Here is a 17,306-nt window from a genome sequence, read left to right as displayed (position 1 = left end):
TTTTAGGTGTGTTTTGTTTGAGCTTGTGGCTCTCACTCTTGGGAGGGTTAAAGGCCTCGCAGTCAATTGGAAATGAAAAATGGTCGAGGGAAAAAAAAGGCATTCTTGTAGTAATGACGCATGAACTCACAGTCCAGTGCCCAACGGTAAAGACGGTGAATGGGTCCAATTGTCCTCACTGTGTGGCAACTGTTTATGCAGCAACATTGTCAGGAGTTGTACACCGTTCCACATACAGCTTCAGGGTTTTAGCTTGACGTACATAAGAACACTCAAAACCCTTTTAAAACACTTTACCAATGGCCATATTGTAAAGGCCAGGCCTTGAATTTTGGTTGTATATACAACTTGTTCAGCATTCTGCTCCTAATGGAAGTCCAGTATCAATAAACATAAAGACAATTAATCAGGCTATATGAGTTGAAGGACCCTGTTTTCCTATGTGTACTCGTGCATTAAAAGAAACAAAGTCAAAACACCAATCACTTCAGAAAAAGTTACTCCAGGCATTAAGCATAACAAGATGATAAAGTTCAGTCAATATGGCATCCAATTGTTTCTGTGCGACTTGCTGCTCTGAGCACATGGCCATCTGTCAACCACTGAGTTGTTGGGGCCAGATGTGATAGTCTGGTAGAATTGGTAATATATACGATTCAATTCAACCACCTGCAGACATTAAGACAACATTTCCATAATTTCATCTGTTCTTGGCCTGTGAAATCTAAAAATATAGATGTTGCCACAGTCAATCTTGGCTATGTAATTGACCATTCAAAACTGCATTGTTGAAGAGAAGCAGAGCTAAACAAACATTTAATCCAAAGGAATTCCACATCATTGCAAGATGCAAGAAACAGACAATGCAAGGCTAAAACTGTAGCCCATAGTGCAATATTTTGAACTTTTAACTGGCAGTATACGTTTTTTAGCTTAATTTAGACTCATGAAAATTGCCAGGGTGAGAGGCGTGCTATGCATTATTTAACTTCTTGGCAACAAATAACTGTGAATTGGTCAATTCATTCTTAATCAGGACCGAGGCTTAAACCATGGTACTTTTAAAGAGCAGGTTGTTGGATCAGCCTTGTGTAAAAGCAAATTAACCATCTTGATAAAAATTTGAATAGAAAACAAGACTGACATCATGTAAATACTCAATGTCAATAAAAAGTAATATAAGAACAAAGGATTGAGAATTGCCCCTTTAAGCTGAAGGCGCAGTACTGAGACTGTCCACTGCAGCTTAATAGTTTCTCACTTTCATGCATGGGTTCTACTTTACCACAAACAGGCTGGTCCCTAGGTCTCACAAAGATTGGTTTTGTATTTTGTTGCTGCACATAAATAAACAACATGCTTCACCTTTTGACCAGATCCTAGTGGTCCTGTGAAGCGCTATTTGCCAATTTCATAGGTATTGACTTAATGTGAGATAATAGGTATTGGCATCTTTTCGTCTTTTCAAATCCTCTGAAATATTAATGCAGTAAATTAACCTTCTTACCCACCTTGAAAAAAAAAACCAATCCCCTTTAGATAAAAGCAACATGTAGATTATACAGTAGTCTCGGCAATAAAAACCTGTTTAGTTTCCCTTTTGAGCCACACAGTAAGCCATGATAGACCAGCCCTCCTTGAAGTAAAATGGTGTCAATATTCAAGCCACCACACTGGCAAGGAAGCTTTTCTGCAGCTGAAATGCATGGCAAGGTGTTCAGAAGTTGAAATTTGTACTGCCAAATTTTTGCTTGACAGTAGTTAGGGACACTTTCAGAGGAAGTAAAATGCTGGGTTCAAATACAGTACTTGGCATCTAAACAAAATAATCTATTTGTGGAGTTGAAATTCAGTCAAGCAGTGAGGTCCTGATCATCTACAAATTCCCTGATCTCAATTTGGGTTGACACAAAACGTAGAAACTCTAGGTTTTCTTTCATCTACGGCGAACTTATGCAATACTTGAGCGTCAGACTGTTCTCATAAATTTTTCCATGGCTAAATGAAGAATACAGTCGCTGCTCTGTGATAAAGTCTTTGTGGTAACATGCATGACAATATTGGAAACTCCATGCGGATTCATTAACCCTTGTCCTGCCAGACCCGTGACTTCCCAATTGCCAAGTCGGTGGAAAGCGATATTTTCATCTACTTGACATGGTATATTATGTTCACAGTGTCTGTTATCCAATGGCCTTCAAATGTTTAAGTCTTTGTTAAAATACAACATATTAAACATTTTATGCCTCATTGGTTTTACCTTTCTTGACCTGATGGTGACATTGGAACATAACAGGATAAGGGTTCACTGAAAACTCGCCAAAAGAATTATTATAGTTGTGAATCTCACCCAAACACCCCTGTCAGAATAGCAACAGAGGATATCTTGATGATGTTACATTATCAAGTTCAAGATTACAGAAGAGATTCTCCCAATTTGCACAAATGAAAAAACCTGGATTAAACTGCAGAGTTGCTCATGCAATTTCAAAATTTTAAATCTTGGTTAGGTCCTTACAAACCATCAGGGTTTCCTTGAATGATAGAGCTTAAAAAAAGCATATGCTTGATAATTTGAAATGAAAATACAGGCATTTCCATTTTAAAATATCCAAAGTTATGGGCAGGGAAATTCATGAGTGGATGGTCAGGAATTGAGAATGGGTTGCATCCATGCTGCTCCTTCACATGAAAACAAAGTATTTCAAGTGATACAAAAATAACACTTCATGAACATTTTTCAAAGAGATGAGAAAAATGCCATTAGCTGAATGTCTCATTCTCCAATTTTGGGTCTTGCATTCATAAGTGACTGTACACACTCCCAGTTAACATGAAAATCGCTTCGGGTAATCGCTGCATCATTGTGAACGGAATCTGTTTTCAAACACTACATCCTGACATTTGAAAAAGGTACATGACAAATCAAACCATACATGAACGTTGTGTAGTTTTAAGTTCAACGTCACACATTGGCGAACAACCAATTTAAAAGTTTCAAATGAAACCCCCCTAAACGGCAGTGAATGACAAATCTATACACACATGCGAGCTTCACTCTTTGCCATTCATGACAAAATTTTCAACCCAGCTGAACCTTGAAAATCTACAATACATAAAAATGTTGAGCTTTTCTTCATATCTGCAAATAATACACACATATCCAAAATCTAACTTTCCATCCGCTAATTTTGTGCTAAAGTACACTCAATAATTTCAGTCTCCAAAGTGGCAAAGCATCTCAGAATCTAGTGCAAGAGCTAGAGAAGTTCTCTCATAATAAGAACCTGGTCTAGATTGGTAGCATGGTTATGATGTGCTACAGCTTACTGACCTTTTCAATGAAAGGTTTGGTATCTCTTTACTGTTGCTAGCTCATAGAGTGGGTGGAAACATGTATAAGAAAATGGGGGTGATAAGGTAGCACAGCATATCTGCATATTTCATTACATTTTACATACATTTATAAACCACATACAGAGCCCGTCTTTCCGGAGAGAATTTTTGTAATAATTCCACTTCAAAATCACACTGGTTTCATCATAACTGACGTTTTCTTTGCTGATTAGACCAGCCCCATGTAACAAAACTCAATGTCAAGTTCAATATTCCAATTTATTGAAAGAAGGATACAATGTACTGTAAATATGGAATGTGGCTGTCAATTCTTACAGAATCTACTCAAATGAAATGCCAGATGACATCAGATTTAATGACCTCGTTGTATATTAAAATGTAGTTACAGTTTAAGTGTACATCAAATTCATTGATAGAAAAATTACTGAAGTGACGGTAAAAATTATTTAAAATCTTGAAAACTCAGTCAAAATCTGTTTGTCACAATATGACGATATGAATTTCTGATAAGTTAAAAAGAAAACGGTCGAAGACCTCTTCATGTTAATCAGAGAAAATTCAGCAATATTTCTACATTCCACTTGCCAGTTAAAATCTCGTGCGAAAATTTCTGTTCTTACTTCCGTTAAACATCCCACATAGATTCAGTACTCTATATACATACATCATTACTTACAAAGGGAGTGCAGATATCATTGATACTAACTTTATAGACAGCTCTACATTTAAAAAAAAATAATTTTCTCACTTTTGTAATTAATTTTGTCATAAAAATGTCAAATATGAAGGTCTCCCTTCTTTCTATGCACTTCAGAGATTTGAGTCTACAGCTTTGTACATTCAGGATCAGTCGACCTCTGGACTTCCCATGGCATACAGGAAGTTTAGTGCCCCATAATGCCTTTCTGCAATTTTGAGTTCAGAGGTCAACTACCACCAATTATTAATGAAAAATTCACAGTACACTTATAATGATAAAAACTTAGCAAAATCCAAAACAACTATATCTGTTAATGTGCTCATTTGCAAGCTATAATGATACTTCTTGAAGAAATAACAGCGTTTGTGAGGATAGGTTCAAAAACATGACTTTCACTGCCCTTGAGCTTGGTTGAAATGTATCTCACTGCATAGAATCAAAATTTAATTCTCTATCATGCACTGTAGAAGCTACCATTGTAAACACCCACTAAACACGCCAATTCTAGCTTGCCATATATTTGGTTTACATTTTCTCAGGATCTGACATTATTCTTGCTAAAGTATAGAGTATCCACTTTTTGCATGGACTGCATGGGAAAAATTGGCAGTGGCTCTGATGTATAGAATAAGCTGGCACACATTTACCTCATGCAATGTTTAAAAAATAAACTAATAAAAATAATTTTTCGAATTTTGTGGAATGTTCCTGTTTGTTTAAAAAAGTAACATTGAGACTAAAATACTGATTATGTACGAGATACTTAACAGTATCGTTGAAGATGTGTTGATTCTCAAGACTGCATTGGCTGCAATAAAAGTGAACATCACCTTAACCCTTTCACCCCCAGTTCCCTGTGTACAGGTCCAACTTTACCATAGAAAACAATGGATTTGGGACAAACCATGACTGACAATACTTCCATGTTCTACTTTGTAATAATGCCACTGGTGCTCATTTCAGGTTTATGGTGATGCTACGATGACAAACACTTTATGAAGTTTCTTTTTGATAACGTCTTGATGTGCATCGACAACCAGGTAAGATTGTCAATTCTTCGTCACTTTCTCGTCAGTGTACTGAATCCCGTATGGTTTGGTTTGTCACACTATTGTCCCTCTCCCATTACAACAGACTTTAACATGAGGATTATACTAGCACTTCGAGAGACATGGTCCGACACTGACCATGGGTGGTGCAACTCCATCGGTGCTACCTCTGACCATCGACGCTGATTGGTGTCATTCCTTCCCATGGATCTTTCACCATAGACTCTCTGTAGTAGTGTGTGCCAATGTCAGCTTTGTTATTGTACTGATGTTGAAGGTGGTGATGGTGGTGGTGGTGTTTGCCCTGACAAGATAATCAGTCATTGTTAATTTGTGAGTTTACCCCTCGTACCATCATTACAAGTACTAGAAATTACTAACAAAAGAGGCAATTCGAAAATGTCCGTTGCAAAGATCATTTTATCTTACCCTATGTGAATGTCGCCCTCTGTGTCCACCGCCTCGATATGGTTTGGAGTGGTGGTGCCCTCTGTAATTTGGGGAATCGTAGCGGGGGAAACGATTCGAATGAGGTCCGCTTGATTGTGATCGCTGGTTGAACTGTGGTTGGTGGTGGTGGTAGCCACGTTGTTGAGGACTGTATCCACGAGGTGAATGTTGACGGAAAGGGCTGTCAAGTAGAAGTATATGAGTATTGTAAGAACTTGGGAATTGAAAACTATCAATATTGGATTATTGTCTCTTACAATTAAATGTTTATGTAAATCAAGGAGTTAGCTCCTTCTTTGCGTAACCTGTTCTGAAATTCTACATACCACAACAACTACAGAAACAAGTATATCCCCTGAAACCCTTTCACAGGTTAACAGCCAGACTTTCGTGCCATCTTCTTTTCAAACAGATTGGTGAACCCATGCATACAGAAACTGTTAAGAACGCTGGTGGCATGCAACATGATTTTTGCAAATTTGATTGCCTAATGCACACGAATATACTATTGTTCAAGTTATTCAAAAGAGGCCAAAATTTCGCTGACACTACAAGTACTGGTACATGCACTAGCATATAGCATGTGCAGTGACTTTCCTTCGACATTTTTTAACAATCTCGTGGTTCTCACTGACTTGCACGAGCATCTTTTGGAAGGTGCTGGTAATGTATGTCACACTATGATATCGAAAATATCTGCACGTCAAGCTGACTCAGTCATCATCCATGAATCATGACGATATCTCCAATGGTTAGTTGTACATGTCCAAGGAATTAAAATACTGTACTCACCTATTTTGAGGACGCCACGGAGGGCTAGGGCTTCCGAACCTTGGACCAGGTGGCGGTGGTTGAGGGCGATGAAATCTGTTCGACTGTTGATTTGAATGACCCGAATACATTTTCTCTATCACGACACTTCTTTTAGGTTACTTTCGAGCACGTTTTCCTCAGCATAACAAAGCTTGAGTCCAACACGAAGCCACACGTACAAAAGCTTCTGAAGGTTTGACACCGATCGTTCACTTCCGGGTCAGTAGTCCTCACAATTTTCGATGACGTTATACACATAAACTGTTTAAAGCGTAGTGAGGTTAGAAGGTTAGGGGTTAACCGGAGGGTCGCGCCCAAGCTGATACGGAACAGGAAACAAAGCTTCCACTGCCAATATTATATCATTTTCTGTCTCTTATCATTTTAATTAAATATAAGCGAAAAACTTTAGGCAAGATGAAACTGTGATTGACAACTGAGTGCGCCAGCTCCAGCAGTGGTGGTGAACGAAGAAAGAATCTTTTCTGTACAGTCGAAACTCAAAACTGTTGAAATCAGCCTGGACTGTCCGACACAAAACGCAGTACGACCCTCTTCCAGGAAGTTGAGGAACCGGTGAGTGTAACCGACTGTAAAGTCAGACTATTGGTACTGAATGCATGCCATACACATGTGATGTACAATTATAATATCACAGGAAACTCAGGAACCATCTGTTTGGCAATGTTAAGTTTGTTGTAATTTATAGTGACACTAAATTGTCTTTATCTTTTTCTTTATGTTTGTTGTTGTTTCGATATTGTTTTTGATTTAAATTTTAAGTACATATGTAAGAGTAGCATTAGCAGAAATTCTCTAACATCATCACCATTTTATTAGGTACCATAACTGCTCTCTCATATATATATATATATATATATATATATATATATATATATATACAGCGTTGGAAACTACCGCCCGTCCTCCCGTCCGAGACGGGTAACTTTTCAGTCGGACGGGAGGAAAATTGTACTTCAACGTCCGTGTGTCGGGCTCTCGATAGTAGCCCATACGGCATACCCAGTAATCTCATCGATCAGCTGCTTCTAGATGTTGTGTAAAATAAACGAAATGTAGTATACCAATACGTCCGACTTTGACGCGCTTATGCTACTGAAACTGTGCAACTGTGTGACGCCAGAACGCAATGCAAGCGAGACATGCAAACACGGGTAACAGGAAGTCACTCATACTAGAAAATCTCACACTAAGCGAGATTTGCGCGATATCAGCCAGTGCACATGCGTCCTCCAGCACAAGTACAAGTACAACAACGGCACGGGTTTGCGTTACGTAAACACAATGTTGAGTCGATTCCTTGGCATAGAACCTCCCCAAAAGAAAAATAAAGACACCGGTGCAAGTAAGAAGGAAGCCAACAATGCGTACGATAGACGAAATGGAAAAGGAAAGTCGTCGCGTCTTGGAAGACAGAGTTTGCATAATGGTTTTTTGTTTTTTGAAAAGTTACCAGTCCTGATGTCTGGCAAATTGTTGGCCAGTTTCCACACTAATATTATACAGATGTCCTCGTGGGAAATTGCAGTGATTGATTCTTAATTGGGCGTTTATTGAAAAACATTACCATTAAATTAAGTAATAAAATCAAGTAATAATATCTGTTAAAGATTACTCTAGTAATATTCTCTTTACTAGTTATTCTAACCTCTAACATAAGCAAGTGATATCATCTTTGTATATCAGAAAAACTGTTAGACAAATGCCACCAAAACAAATATTATGTATCAAATTTCAACAGCACCAAGAAAGTAGGTCTATTGATCCAAGCTACTGCCAGAGGGACTCAGCTTGCTTTGTGCAAAAATATTGAGAGGGAAAATGGCCAATTTTTCCATTGATTGTCTGGCCCTTACCACTGCATTAGGCCCCCCCCCCCCCCCCAAAAAAAGAAATGTTTCTGGTCAGGTCTTTCTTTAAAAAATGGTGCGGCGACGCTCATTTTATTTTTTTTTTTATTTTCATTTTTTTTCCCTCAAGGGAGGGAGGAGGGTCAGTTTTATAGTTGTATCAATATAGTCACATATATATATATACTTTTCATGCTGTCACTGATCATGCCCCCAAAGAATTTTCCCTTTTTTTTCTTCAGCCATTTTGGTTTGGTGTCAGCCACGGCCGCCGGCCACAAACAGAAAAAAAAGGGTGACGCGCTGTTGTTCAAGTGACGCACGCGCTGACCAGAAACATTTCTTTTTTGGGGGGGCCTTATATGTAATTTTTTCCGGCATCTAGCTCATGAAAAGAAGATAATGTAAAAAGGTGATGGATTGTATTATGTAAAACTTGCTCTCTTCTTGAAGAGTACAGGTTTAACCCTCAAGTGGCTCCAACCAACCCACGTAGCTATCTTATTACATAGGAGATTGTTTACTATTTTTCTCCCACTGTGTTAATTGTTCACTTTTACAGTTTCAATGTATTTTGATGTACAATACCATGCTATCTGATAGTATGTGTCAAGTACAATAAAGATTAGTTGATTGATTGATTGAATAAAACATTTAAAAATGAGAATAAGATGTAATGATGAAGAGAGATTATCACATTAACTATGCCACAAAGATGAGATTGTTAATGTGCCTTTGATATATTTGTCAATGGTTTCCACTGATGCAGGAAAATTGCTTTCTCAGCAGTTGATTAATATTTTATCCTCTTTACTGCCAACAGCAAGGTAGGCAGGCAATGCTCATCTCATTCCCATTCCTGGCTGTCTGTTTGGTTGTGTGTTTGACTAGTCATCTTTTCCTGTGCACTTTTTTCCAGATAATGTTCAAAATAAAGTTTGTTTCAAGAAATCATTTTCGCATAATATTTGGTGATGTAATTAAATTTTTGCAGGTTTGAAAAGTGTCAAATTGGGAGTTTTGACTAGAAAAGGTAATAACTCTTACTTGACGTTTAGTTAAAAGGAAAGGCTGTATGTTGTATTTGGAATGGAAAAAAGTATTTGAAACTAAACCTTTGGTTTCACACCAATAATTACACGCTGATCAACAGCCATTTACATTGGGCGCACAAACAACTCCAGACATAGTACTTCACATACTTCCTGCATTATCATTGTCTCTACAGTAACATAGATTAATTAATGAGCCCAGAATATCACAAATTGCGACTCGTCGTACTGATTAACTGTTCAGTGGAAATGAGCTTACAGCATTCACTCTAATTACAAAGATGAACTAGACTGACAGTTGCCGATATATAAGGAGAATTTCTACAAAGAGCTCACATACGAATCATAAGACTACATCGACAATTTGCGTTGGAGGAGACGTTTTCATAATTCTTACTTTGTCTATCAAATCCAGATCATTTAGTTGGTATTTTTCATTATGTGTTTTTTTATGATTTTTGTTGTGTCCATAATGTGAGCTATGTTTGTCATAAATACTGTATTTTTCTTTGCATAGCAGCAAAGTTATAGTTTTCATTGTATAGGCAATCTTTCTGCCGCAAACTGTGCATGTGTAACGAGGAGCTGACTTCCATTGATAATGATAGTGTCACAGTCAATTTCTATTTGAACCATATTCCATTTTGTTCCAGGTAGGTTCAAACTCTTCCCCTTAAACACCTTTGCATATAGATCCAATCAGACCATTGAAAACCATTTGGCTATTATACAAAATTTGGCAATAAACCGGGTCAACACCAACAGTCTGGCAGTTTGTCAGCTTTGTATGTAGTCTGCAGACATACTTGTTTGAAAGACTGAAATTTGACTTTCCTTGCAGGTTGATGCTGTGACCATACCCGTTGAATATTTCCAACTGACAATATGGCTGAATTTTTGAAGTTGCTGATCAGCCTCTCGGAGAAAGCTGCCAATCTTGCCAGAGTCATCCGATCTGAACATGCTCTCTTTGAGTTGTTGGTGGAAGAAAAAACCGGTGATGCAAAGAACAAGAGATTTGTGCAGGACTTCAAGACGTTGGCTGATGTGCTGATTCAAGAAATGATCAAGCATGATGTCTCAGAAAAAGTAAGTGTTTCTTCATTGTAATCTTTCTCATCACAAAATGATAATGAGTCTAAGAGATATGGAAATGTTCTCTTATTGAAATTTAAAAGCATTTTCACCATTTTTATTGCAAATAATCTAATTATCATTGACTTTTGAAATGTTTCATGTTGATTTATTATTTTGGCAGGATTTACTAGACTTGCCCGGGTCATATTTGGCAAGTATGTCACACCTTTGTTCTCTTGTCAGATACTGAAATACCCACTTTTTCATTGAAAAGAAATTTAAAATATTCAGTTTTGTTACTTCCCGTTTTTGAGAATCAAAACCTACTAGAAGTTATTAAAAATAGCACTGATGGCAATTTGTGACTAAATATAGCATCCCCTGCGTGATAATCGGGTCCTGCCAAATCAGATTCAGGTAAATATGCCTGTTCAAATGTATTTATTTTCTCTTACTGTTTATGGTCAAATCCCTTCACATTTGATTCCATGGCTTTCATTATAGTATTAAACTTGCTGGTAACGAAGGCACACTTTTGTTTAACATGTATGTGTAATTTTCCACGGTCTTATAAAAATTGAGAAAAATATTAATTTTTGCATGTTTATTTATTTATTGAATTATTTATTTGGAAATCCCATGGGATCAAGTCTCATTTACCAGTTCCTGAAAAAAAAAAAATCAAAATTTTAAAGAAAACACTGCGTTAACATTAACAGAACAAAAACAAAACAAAGAGCAACAAAGCAAAGAAAAATGTTTAAAAATCATAGAAAAGGAAAGAAAAGCAAACAAATTAACAAGAACAGCTATCAAAATATCACATGTCAAATGTCAGTCTGAAACACATCACTGAAAATATTAATTGTTTGATTTGGAGAGGTGTTTGGTTTATAGAGGTCCTTTTAACATAGAGCTCTATTGGAATGGGCCCGGGAAAAGGGTTCAGTTTAGACAGGTTTCCAGTTCAGACAGGGTTCGGTTTAGACAGGTTTCACTGTATTATGATCGTTATGAAACATTTCATTAAATTATTCAAACATCTGTTGATTTGAGCAAATTTTAAAACATTGATGCGGCAACAGGGTGGTTTGAAAGTAGGACAGGTGTACAAAATTTTACCAGGTGCATTAATGGAGAGCTTTGATAAAACATCTGATAAGTCAATATAAAACACAGTTGCACATTTATATATATTTAAAATATCACTTCCAGATAAAAGAGTATATTAATGATAGGACTGCAATATCTTGGAATAAGCCCTTTTCTTGGAATACCTCCTTACCTGCAAGGATTCTGCTTTGTAAAATTAACCTCACCCCACTGTTTCATTGGAGAGAGTTTCCAAAGTTGTCTATAAAAATTGAGGTGAAAAACATCCTGGTCTGATCACAAACCAGCCCCATGATTGATTCACACACACTGTCACTGACACTGAAAGCACTACCAAATCAGTTAACATTTGCTTTATCTGCAATGTTTATTCACATTCAAACATTTGTGACATTGTTTCCCCACAGTTCCCAGAGATGAAGGAACACATCTACGGTGAAGAAAGCAACCTGTTTACCAACACCCTCGGTGAATCCATCGCAGTGGGTGTGCAGAGCACCCAGGAAGAGACCGCACAGCTGCTGGGAAAAGTGCTGGATGGCAACACTGCCGCTGCCAACATACTGGCCAAAGTCATCCACCAAGAACTTGATGAAGTGAAAGACGAGAAGGTTGACAAGTTAGTTCTTGAACTTGACATGGAAAACTTTGCAATCTGGATTGATCCTATAGGTAATGTCCCATTTCTGTCAGTTATTCTGGATGTTCAATATTGTCCAGCTGTTTATTACGTGCATCGTGCCCAATCTTTGAATCTTTTTCACATTTCCTCTGCTTAGTCTTATTCTAAGACATATATGCAAAATATTATTCAGTCAAAAGAACACCAATACAGGCATGTGATATAGGTATAGAGGGCACATTGATACAAGCAGAAATTGAGCACTTTGTGAACCGTCCCACCCCAATTTTATACTTCCCGTAAACAGGGACCTAAATCACTGTCAGTAACAATGAGTTCAGACCAAACCATAGTGATGAAAGTTTAAAAAGCAACTTAAGTGAAGCTGAGGCTTGATTACAGTTTAAAATCGGATCCCCTTGATCATATCGAGATGAAGATTATACAATGCACTACACTTAATGTTCTTTCTCAGGTTATGTTCCACCATAGGAGCTGACGGTGATTTATCCTATCTCAATTTGGACCATGTGTACTGAGTATAAAATGTTAATATAATCACTCCAAGCGCCAATTATTTCTTGTCATTGTAATATCAACCATGAGTATAATCAAAATCTGTCTCTCACTTGAATCGGACAATGGCCCTAAACAGCCAGTAGAAGGAATTGCTTCTAGATTACTGCAGCTCAGCATTACGTCTGCTTCTTTTCAAAGGATATGCTGAGATTATAGACTTTGTTACATGATCCAGTTGTTGCTATGGTGACTAGGTTCTTATACGAGCCATCCCAAAATTATCTTTCTGTTGAAGAGTCCTATTTATCTTCAGTCTCTTGTTTCACATGCAAGCAAATCAGATTAGTTCTCCTGTATGGCAATTAGTAGAGAGTGGAACAGTGGTTTCCATGGCGATCAAACTATCATGCAAAACAACTTTGAAAGCCAGATTAAGTAATATAACCTTTTCATTCAATTTTAGTCATTAAAAGTGCTCAGACTATTGACCATGAAGAGTTTTTTAGGCCAACAATTATGACAACAATAAGAAATGGCTGGTTCACATTGTTCTTCATTTTATTTGTTATGAAATATCAATTACAAATGTCGCAGAAAGACAATGTCAGAAATATTAAACTTTCCATGCAATACACTTGATATCGTCTTTTTGCAATCTTGTTCATCCATGTTTGGATATAAATGGCGTAAAACTTTACATATACTTAACCAGCGCCCCCAGTGTTAGAAATTTGCATATTTGTACTGTGTCAAAATATTCCATTTCTCTCTTTCTCTTGATTTTACATCCTAGATTCAACATCGGAATACATCAAAGGCATATCAGACAATGTAGCGGAGAATGGCGTCCATAGCTGTGGACTTGAATGTTCAACTGTGCTTATTGGTGTCTATGACAGAAACACTGGTTTACCAGTCATTGGTGTTATCAATCAGCCGTTTGCACAGCTAGATAAAACAACAGCAAAGTATGTCTTCATTCAAATAATGACTATGTGTTATGCATGTATGTATGTACCGGTATGTATGTATGTATGTATGTATGTATGTATGAATGTGTATGCATGTTTGTGGATGTATACAAATAATATATATACACACACTCAAATACTAGTCGCCCTTGGTCATTTTGATATGTCATTGATGCAAATGGTTAATGTCCAAAATTCTCACAAAATCATCTCAAATGAGAATAGGAACAATGAATTGAGAACCAATTTATTTTCAGCCAGACCATGATGCTGTCATGTCTAAAAGATAAATTTGTTTTAAGTTTGGACAAGTGTTGATTATACAATAGATTTACTGATTTTGTAAACAAAAATGTATTAAGGGATTTCCATTTTACGCAATGAAGTATCATCAGTTTTACATTGTTTCAGTGGAAACTTGAATTTTTCATGGCAAGTTTTTCGTTTTGCCAGGATGAACTAGTTTAAAACAAGACAGTATGACCAAAAAACCAGCAGTGATCGGATGAGAGTATCTCTGTTACAAATCTGCAGCAAAAGATGTAGGTTAACACTGTTGTGAAGCTGACAATGGTATTTCCTGTTTTTAGATGGCAGGGAAGACCGATATGGGGAGTATGCTGGAAAGACATCCGGGCCAACTCCTACTCCGATGGCCATGATAGTCAAGAAAGAAAATCTCCCTTAGCTGTAGTATTGAGCTCCAGCGAACAAGAAAACATTAAGTCGGCCGTGGCAGCTGGAGGCAAAGGTAGATACCAATACGCCAGCGGTGCTGGGTACAAAGCGCTCTGTGTCTCTGACAAGCTGGTCGATGCTTACATTCTGTCCAAGGGCACCACCTTTAAGTGGGACTGCTGTGCCCCCCATGCAATCTTAACCTCCATGGGAGGTGGAATCGTGGACCTCAAGAAAGCCATGCAGTGCGGCGACGATGGGGCATGTCTCAACTCTGCAGCGATCCACTACGACAAGCCAGACAGCAACGACTACGAGCCTGGCCAGAAGTGGGCAAACAGTGGAGGTATGATAGCCTATTGGTCTGAAGATGCCGCCAAAGAAATTCTGAAATTACTCCAAACACACAAATTGTAGAAAACAAATAGATTTACATGTACCATATATGCTATCACAGTGTACTATTCCCATATGCAGGCTACTTCATTTACAAGTTTAACTATTTATGCTACTTATTCACAAACTATGTATAGGATTTCTGGTTTCTAACTTCTAGTTACCTAACATAACTTATAATTACTTTATATTATAACTACATATATCATAATCATTTACTCTATTTGTTTTTAAATCTTTGTATTGCGTTTTAAATTTTAATCTGTACTCTAGTTAGATTCTTCACGTGGTCAGTACATCATTTCAAGAACTATAACCCTTGCCATAAGCATCTAAATTATTCTATAGAATCCATCATCAAGCTAATGAAATTTTTTTGTGAAAAACAATTTTAATTTCACTATATTTAGTTGTAAAACATTTTTTTATGAAAAACACTTTGATTTCTGATACATTGGTTTAAGAACAAGTTTTTTCTTTTAAAAACAACTTTAATTTCTGATGATTAGAATTGGTTTTAAGACAAGTTTTTGTCTGCGCTGTAACATATTACAAGGATTTAACTTATCAACATCAGATAGTAAGATTACTCTTTCAGGGAAATCAAAGCCAAAGCCATAAATACCAAAGACAAAGCAAATGTGAAACCATTGAATCTTATAATCACTTTGCAGCAAAGAGTTGCTGAAAATGCCACTGATTTCAGAAAACACAGTAGACATATGCATAGGAAAGCTGGTCTAAGTCAACAAGGGGAAGGGAAACTTAATTCAGCAGAGCGCCCTCTGGAGAGTTTGAAGGTTTGATATGTAATCCTATGGCAAAGCTGGATCAATGCTATCTTTTACATCAGATAAACTTAGTTTTCCACAAAAGAACACTTTCTGGAGCAAATGGATTTCTGGACGTGACATCCGCACTGCACAATAGAGGGCTTTCGCCGGTAAGAGAGAGAACACTCCCTCTTGCATTCCATTGACATCGCCCAAAGCGCTCGCATTTCGTGCACGGTAAACACAATCTAATTACTGACCATTAATGACTTTCTCCACATTCAAAAAGAGTGATGCCAAAAAAAAAAAAGCTTATATTTTTTGTGGGTACCGGTGGGAATTTCACAAAGCCGCCCTCAGAAAGAACATTTTACGGTTGTCATGTTACAAAGGTACATTGCCCGGAGTCAACCCTTTTCATCTTCCCTGAACCTTCTCCAACAATTACTCAACTGTGTTGAGTATTTATTACGTGTCCTACTTTGTAAGTAGGTGACCCAACTGTTAATGGATAAAGAAAAAAGGAAATTGCAAGCCAGACTTACATGAATCCTCATTTACTAACATACACAGTTACTCATATTTACATAACATATATACATATACATAGTCATGCAGCTGTCTGCGACAATCCTATCAAGGGATTATTCCCAAACTCATGAAATTTTTATTGCCGTTGGCAATGTCCAGTAGCTTGCAGACACACAACTAACAAAACAGTAATACTTTTGATGAACTCACCTATGGCTCCCATTTCTCCTCTGTCAGATATTTCTTTTTTAATCTGAAGAAGAAATCCTGCCTTGTGATTGTGAACAACCATTATACTGGTATCTGTCTCCTTGAATGCATTCTCAGTTGATAAATTGTGATTTTAAACATTGAAATTGTGGGTATTGTCCCAGTAAACTTTACTCCTTCTGGTAACGCATGCATTTACGTGTCAAGTGCAAATTTTTATTAAATTGATGTGTGGATTTTTCTGTCACAGAAAATATTTATAATTGTTGACACATTTTTGTGTAATTTAATCACTCAATATTTTAACTTTCTTTTCAGAACAGAAGTCTATATATATCTACTTTAGCAAGTTCTTGATTTTATTTCACACAGATTTGAAAAAATGAAGGACATGCAAATGAAATATTCATAAAGCAAGTGGAAGGTTTTTCCCAATTGTCTTATAATAAACTCAGGCCAATTGTCCATTGCTTAGATATTTTCTGTTTCAAACCACACACTGAGTTTCCAGTGTGCAACATTGTATACCGTGGTAGAATCTATTCGTATTTTTCATTGTACACACAGCTCTCATTGCCAATATTACATTGATAAAGTAAATCAAAGTAGTTACAGGTCAAGTATTCATACAGATTTACGTTGAAATACCGTCGTCAAACTGCCAATTTTTCTTCAAACCGTGCCCAGTTTAGATGCCTCCCATTTGTCGAGGTGTTTTCCTTTTTACAATTTTATGTTATAGCAACGAAGAGTTCTGACAACTGAGAAGGAAAAACTCAATTTACATATTTGGACAAGTCTGCACCATTTGTGCATACCTGGTTGTGTATATACAAGTCTTTCATCACAAACTGTTAGTGACATTCCGTCATCATATTATTCAGGAATTATTACATCAGTGCAGCTGGCTTTCATTTCACTCAGTATCCTTTGTGAAAACTCCCAAAGTACATACATCCCAACTCACATCCTATACACAGCAACATCAAAGACACCATGTTGATACTGCTGTGTACACATGTAAGAACATTTCTGATTGGCTTTTCAATTAATTTGTATTGATGTGTTGAACAGCAGTGACCAATCACTACATTTGATTCAAAGAGGACATGTCCTCAACTCAC

The 17,306-nt window shown here is 37.1% G+C and overlaps 2 protein-coding genes across 3 annotated transcripts; one reads left to right on the top strand and one right to left on the bottom strand.

The window, feature by feature from the left end:
• Positions 1-3,596: 3,596 nt before the first annotated feature.
• On the bottom strand, positions 3,597-6,587 carry LOC139140436 (M-phase-specific PLK1-interacting protein-like). The gene is made up of 3 exons (XM_070709719.1): positions 6,349-6,587; positions 5,536-5,737; positions 3,597-5,410 (listed from the first exon to the last, which is right to left on the bottom strand). Exons 1-3 carry the CDS (start codon positions 6,456-6,458, stop codon positions 5,270-5,272), a joined length of 453 nt encoding a protein of 150 aa, XP_070565820.1. The 5' UTR covers positions 6,459-6,587; the 3' UTR covers positions 3,597-5,269.
• A 56-nt stretch (positions 6,588-6,643) lies between these two features.
• On the top strand, positions 6,644-17,165 carry LOC139140434 (inositol polyphosphate 1-phosphatase-like). Of its 2 annotated transcripts, XM_070709718.1 has the most exons (6): positions 6,644-6,945; positions 9,235-9,273; positions 10,134-10,381; positions 11,890-12,154; positions 13,417-13,591; positions 14,185-17,165. In XM_070709718.1, exons 3-6 carry the CDS (start codon positions 10,178-10,180, stop codon positions 14,687-14,689), a joined length of 1,149 nt encoding a protein of 382 aa, XP_070565819.1. In that variant the 5' UTR covers positions 6,644-6,945; positions 9,235-9,273; positions 10,134-10,177; the 3' UTR covers positions 14,690-17,165. The 2 variants fall into 2 exon arrangements, with proteins under 2 accessions (XP_070565819.1, XP_070565818.1); XM_070709717.1 differs by lacking the exon at positions 9,235-9,273 and having other exon boundaries at positions 6,650-6,945.
• The last annotated feature ends 141 nt before the right edge of the window (positions 17,166-17,306 follow it).

This window comes from Ptychodera flava, chromosome 9 (assembly GCF_041260155.1).
Source record: "Ptychodera flava strain L36383 chromosome 9, AS_Pfla_20210202, whole genome shotgun sequence".
NCBI lineage: Eukaryota > Metazoa > Hemichordata > Enteropneusta > Ptychoderidae > Ptychodera > Ptychodera flava.
This window is presented reverse-complemented; position numbering and strand designations above follow the sequence as displayed.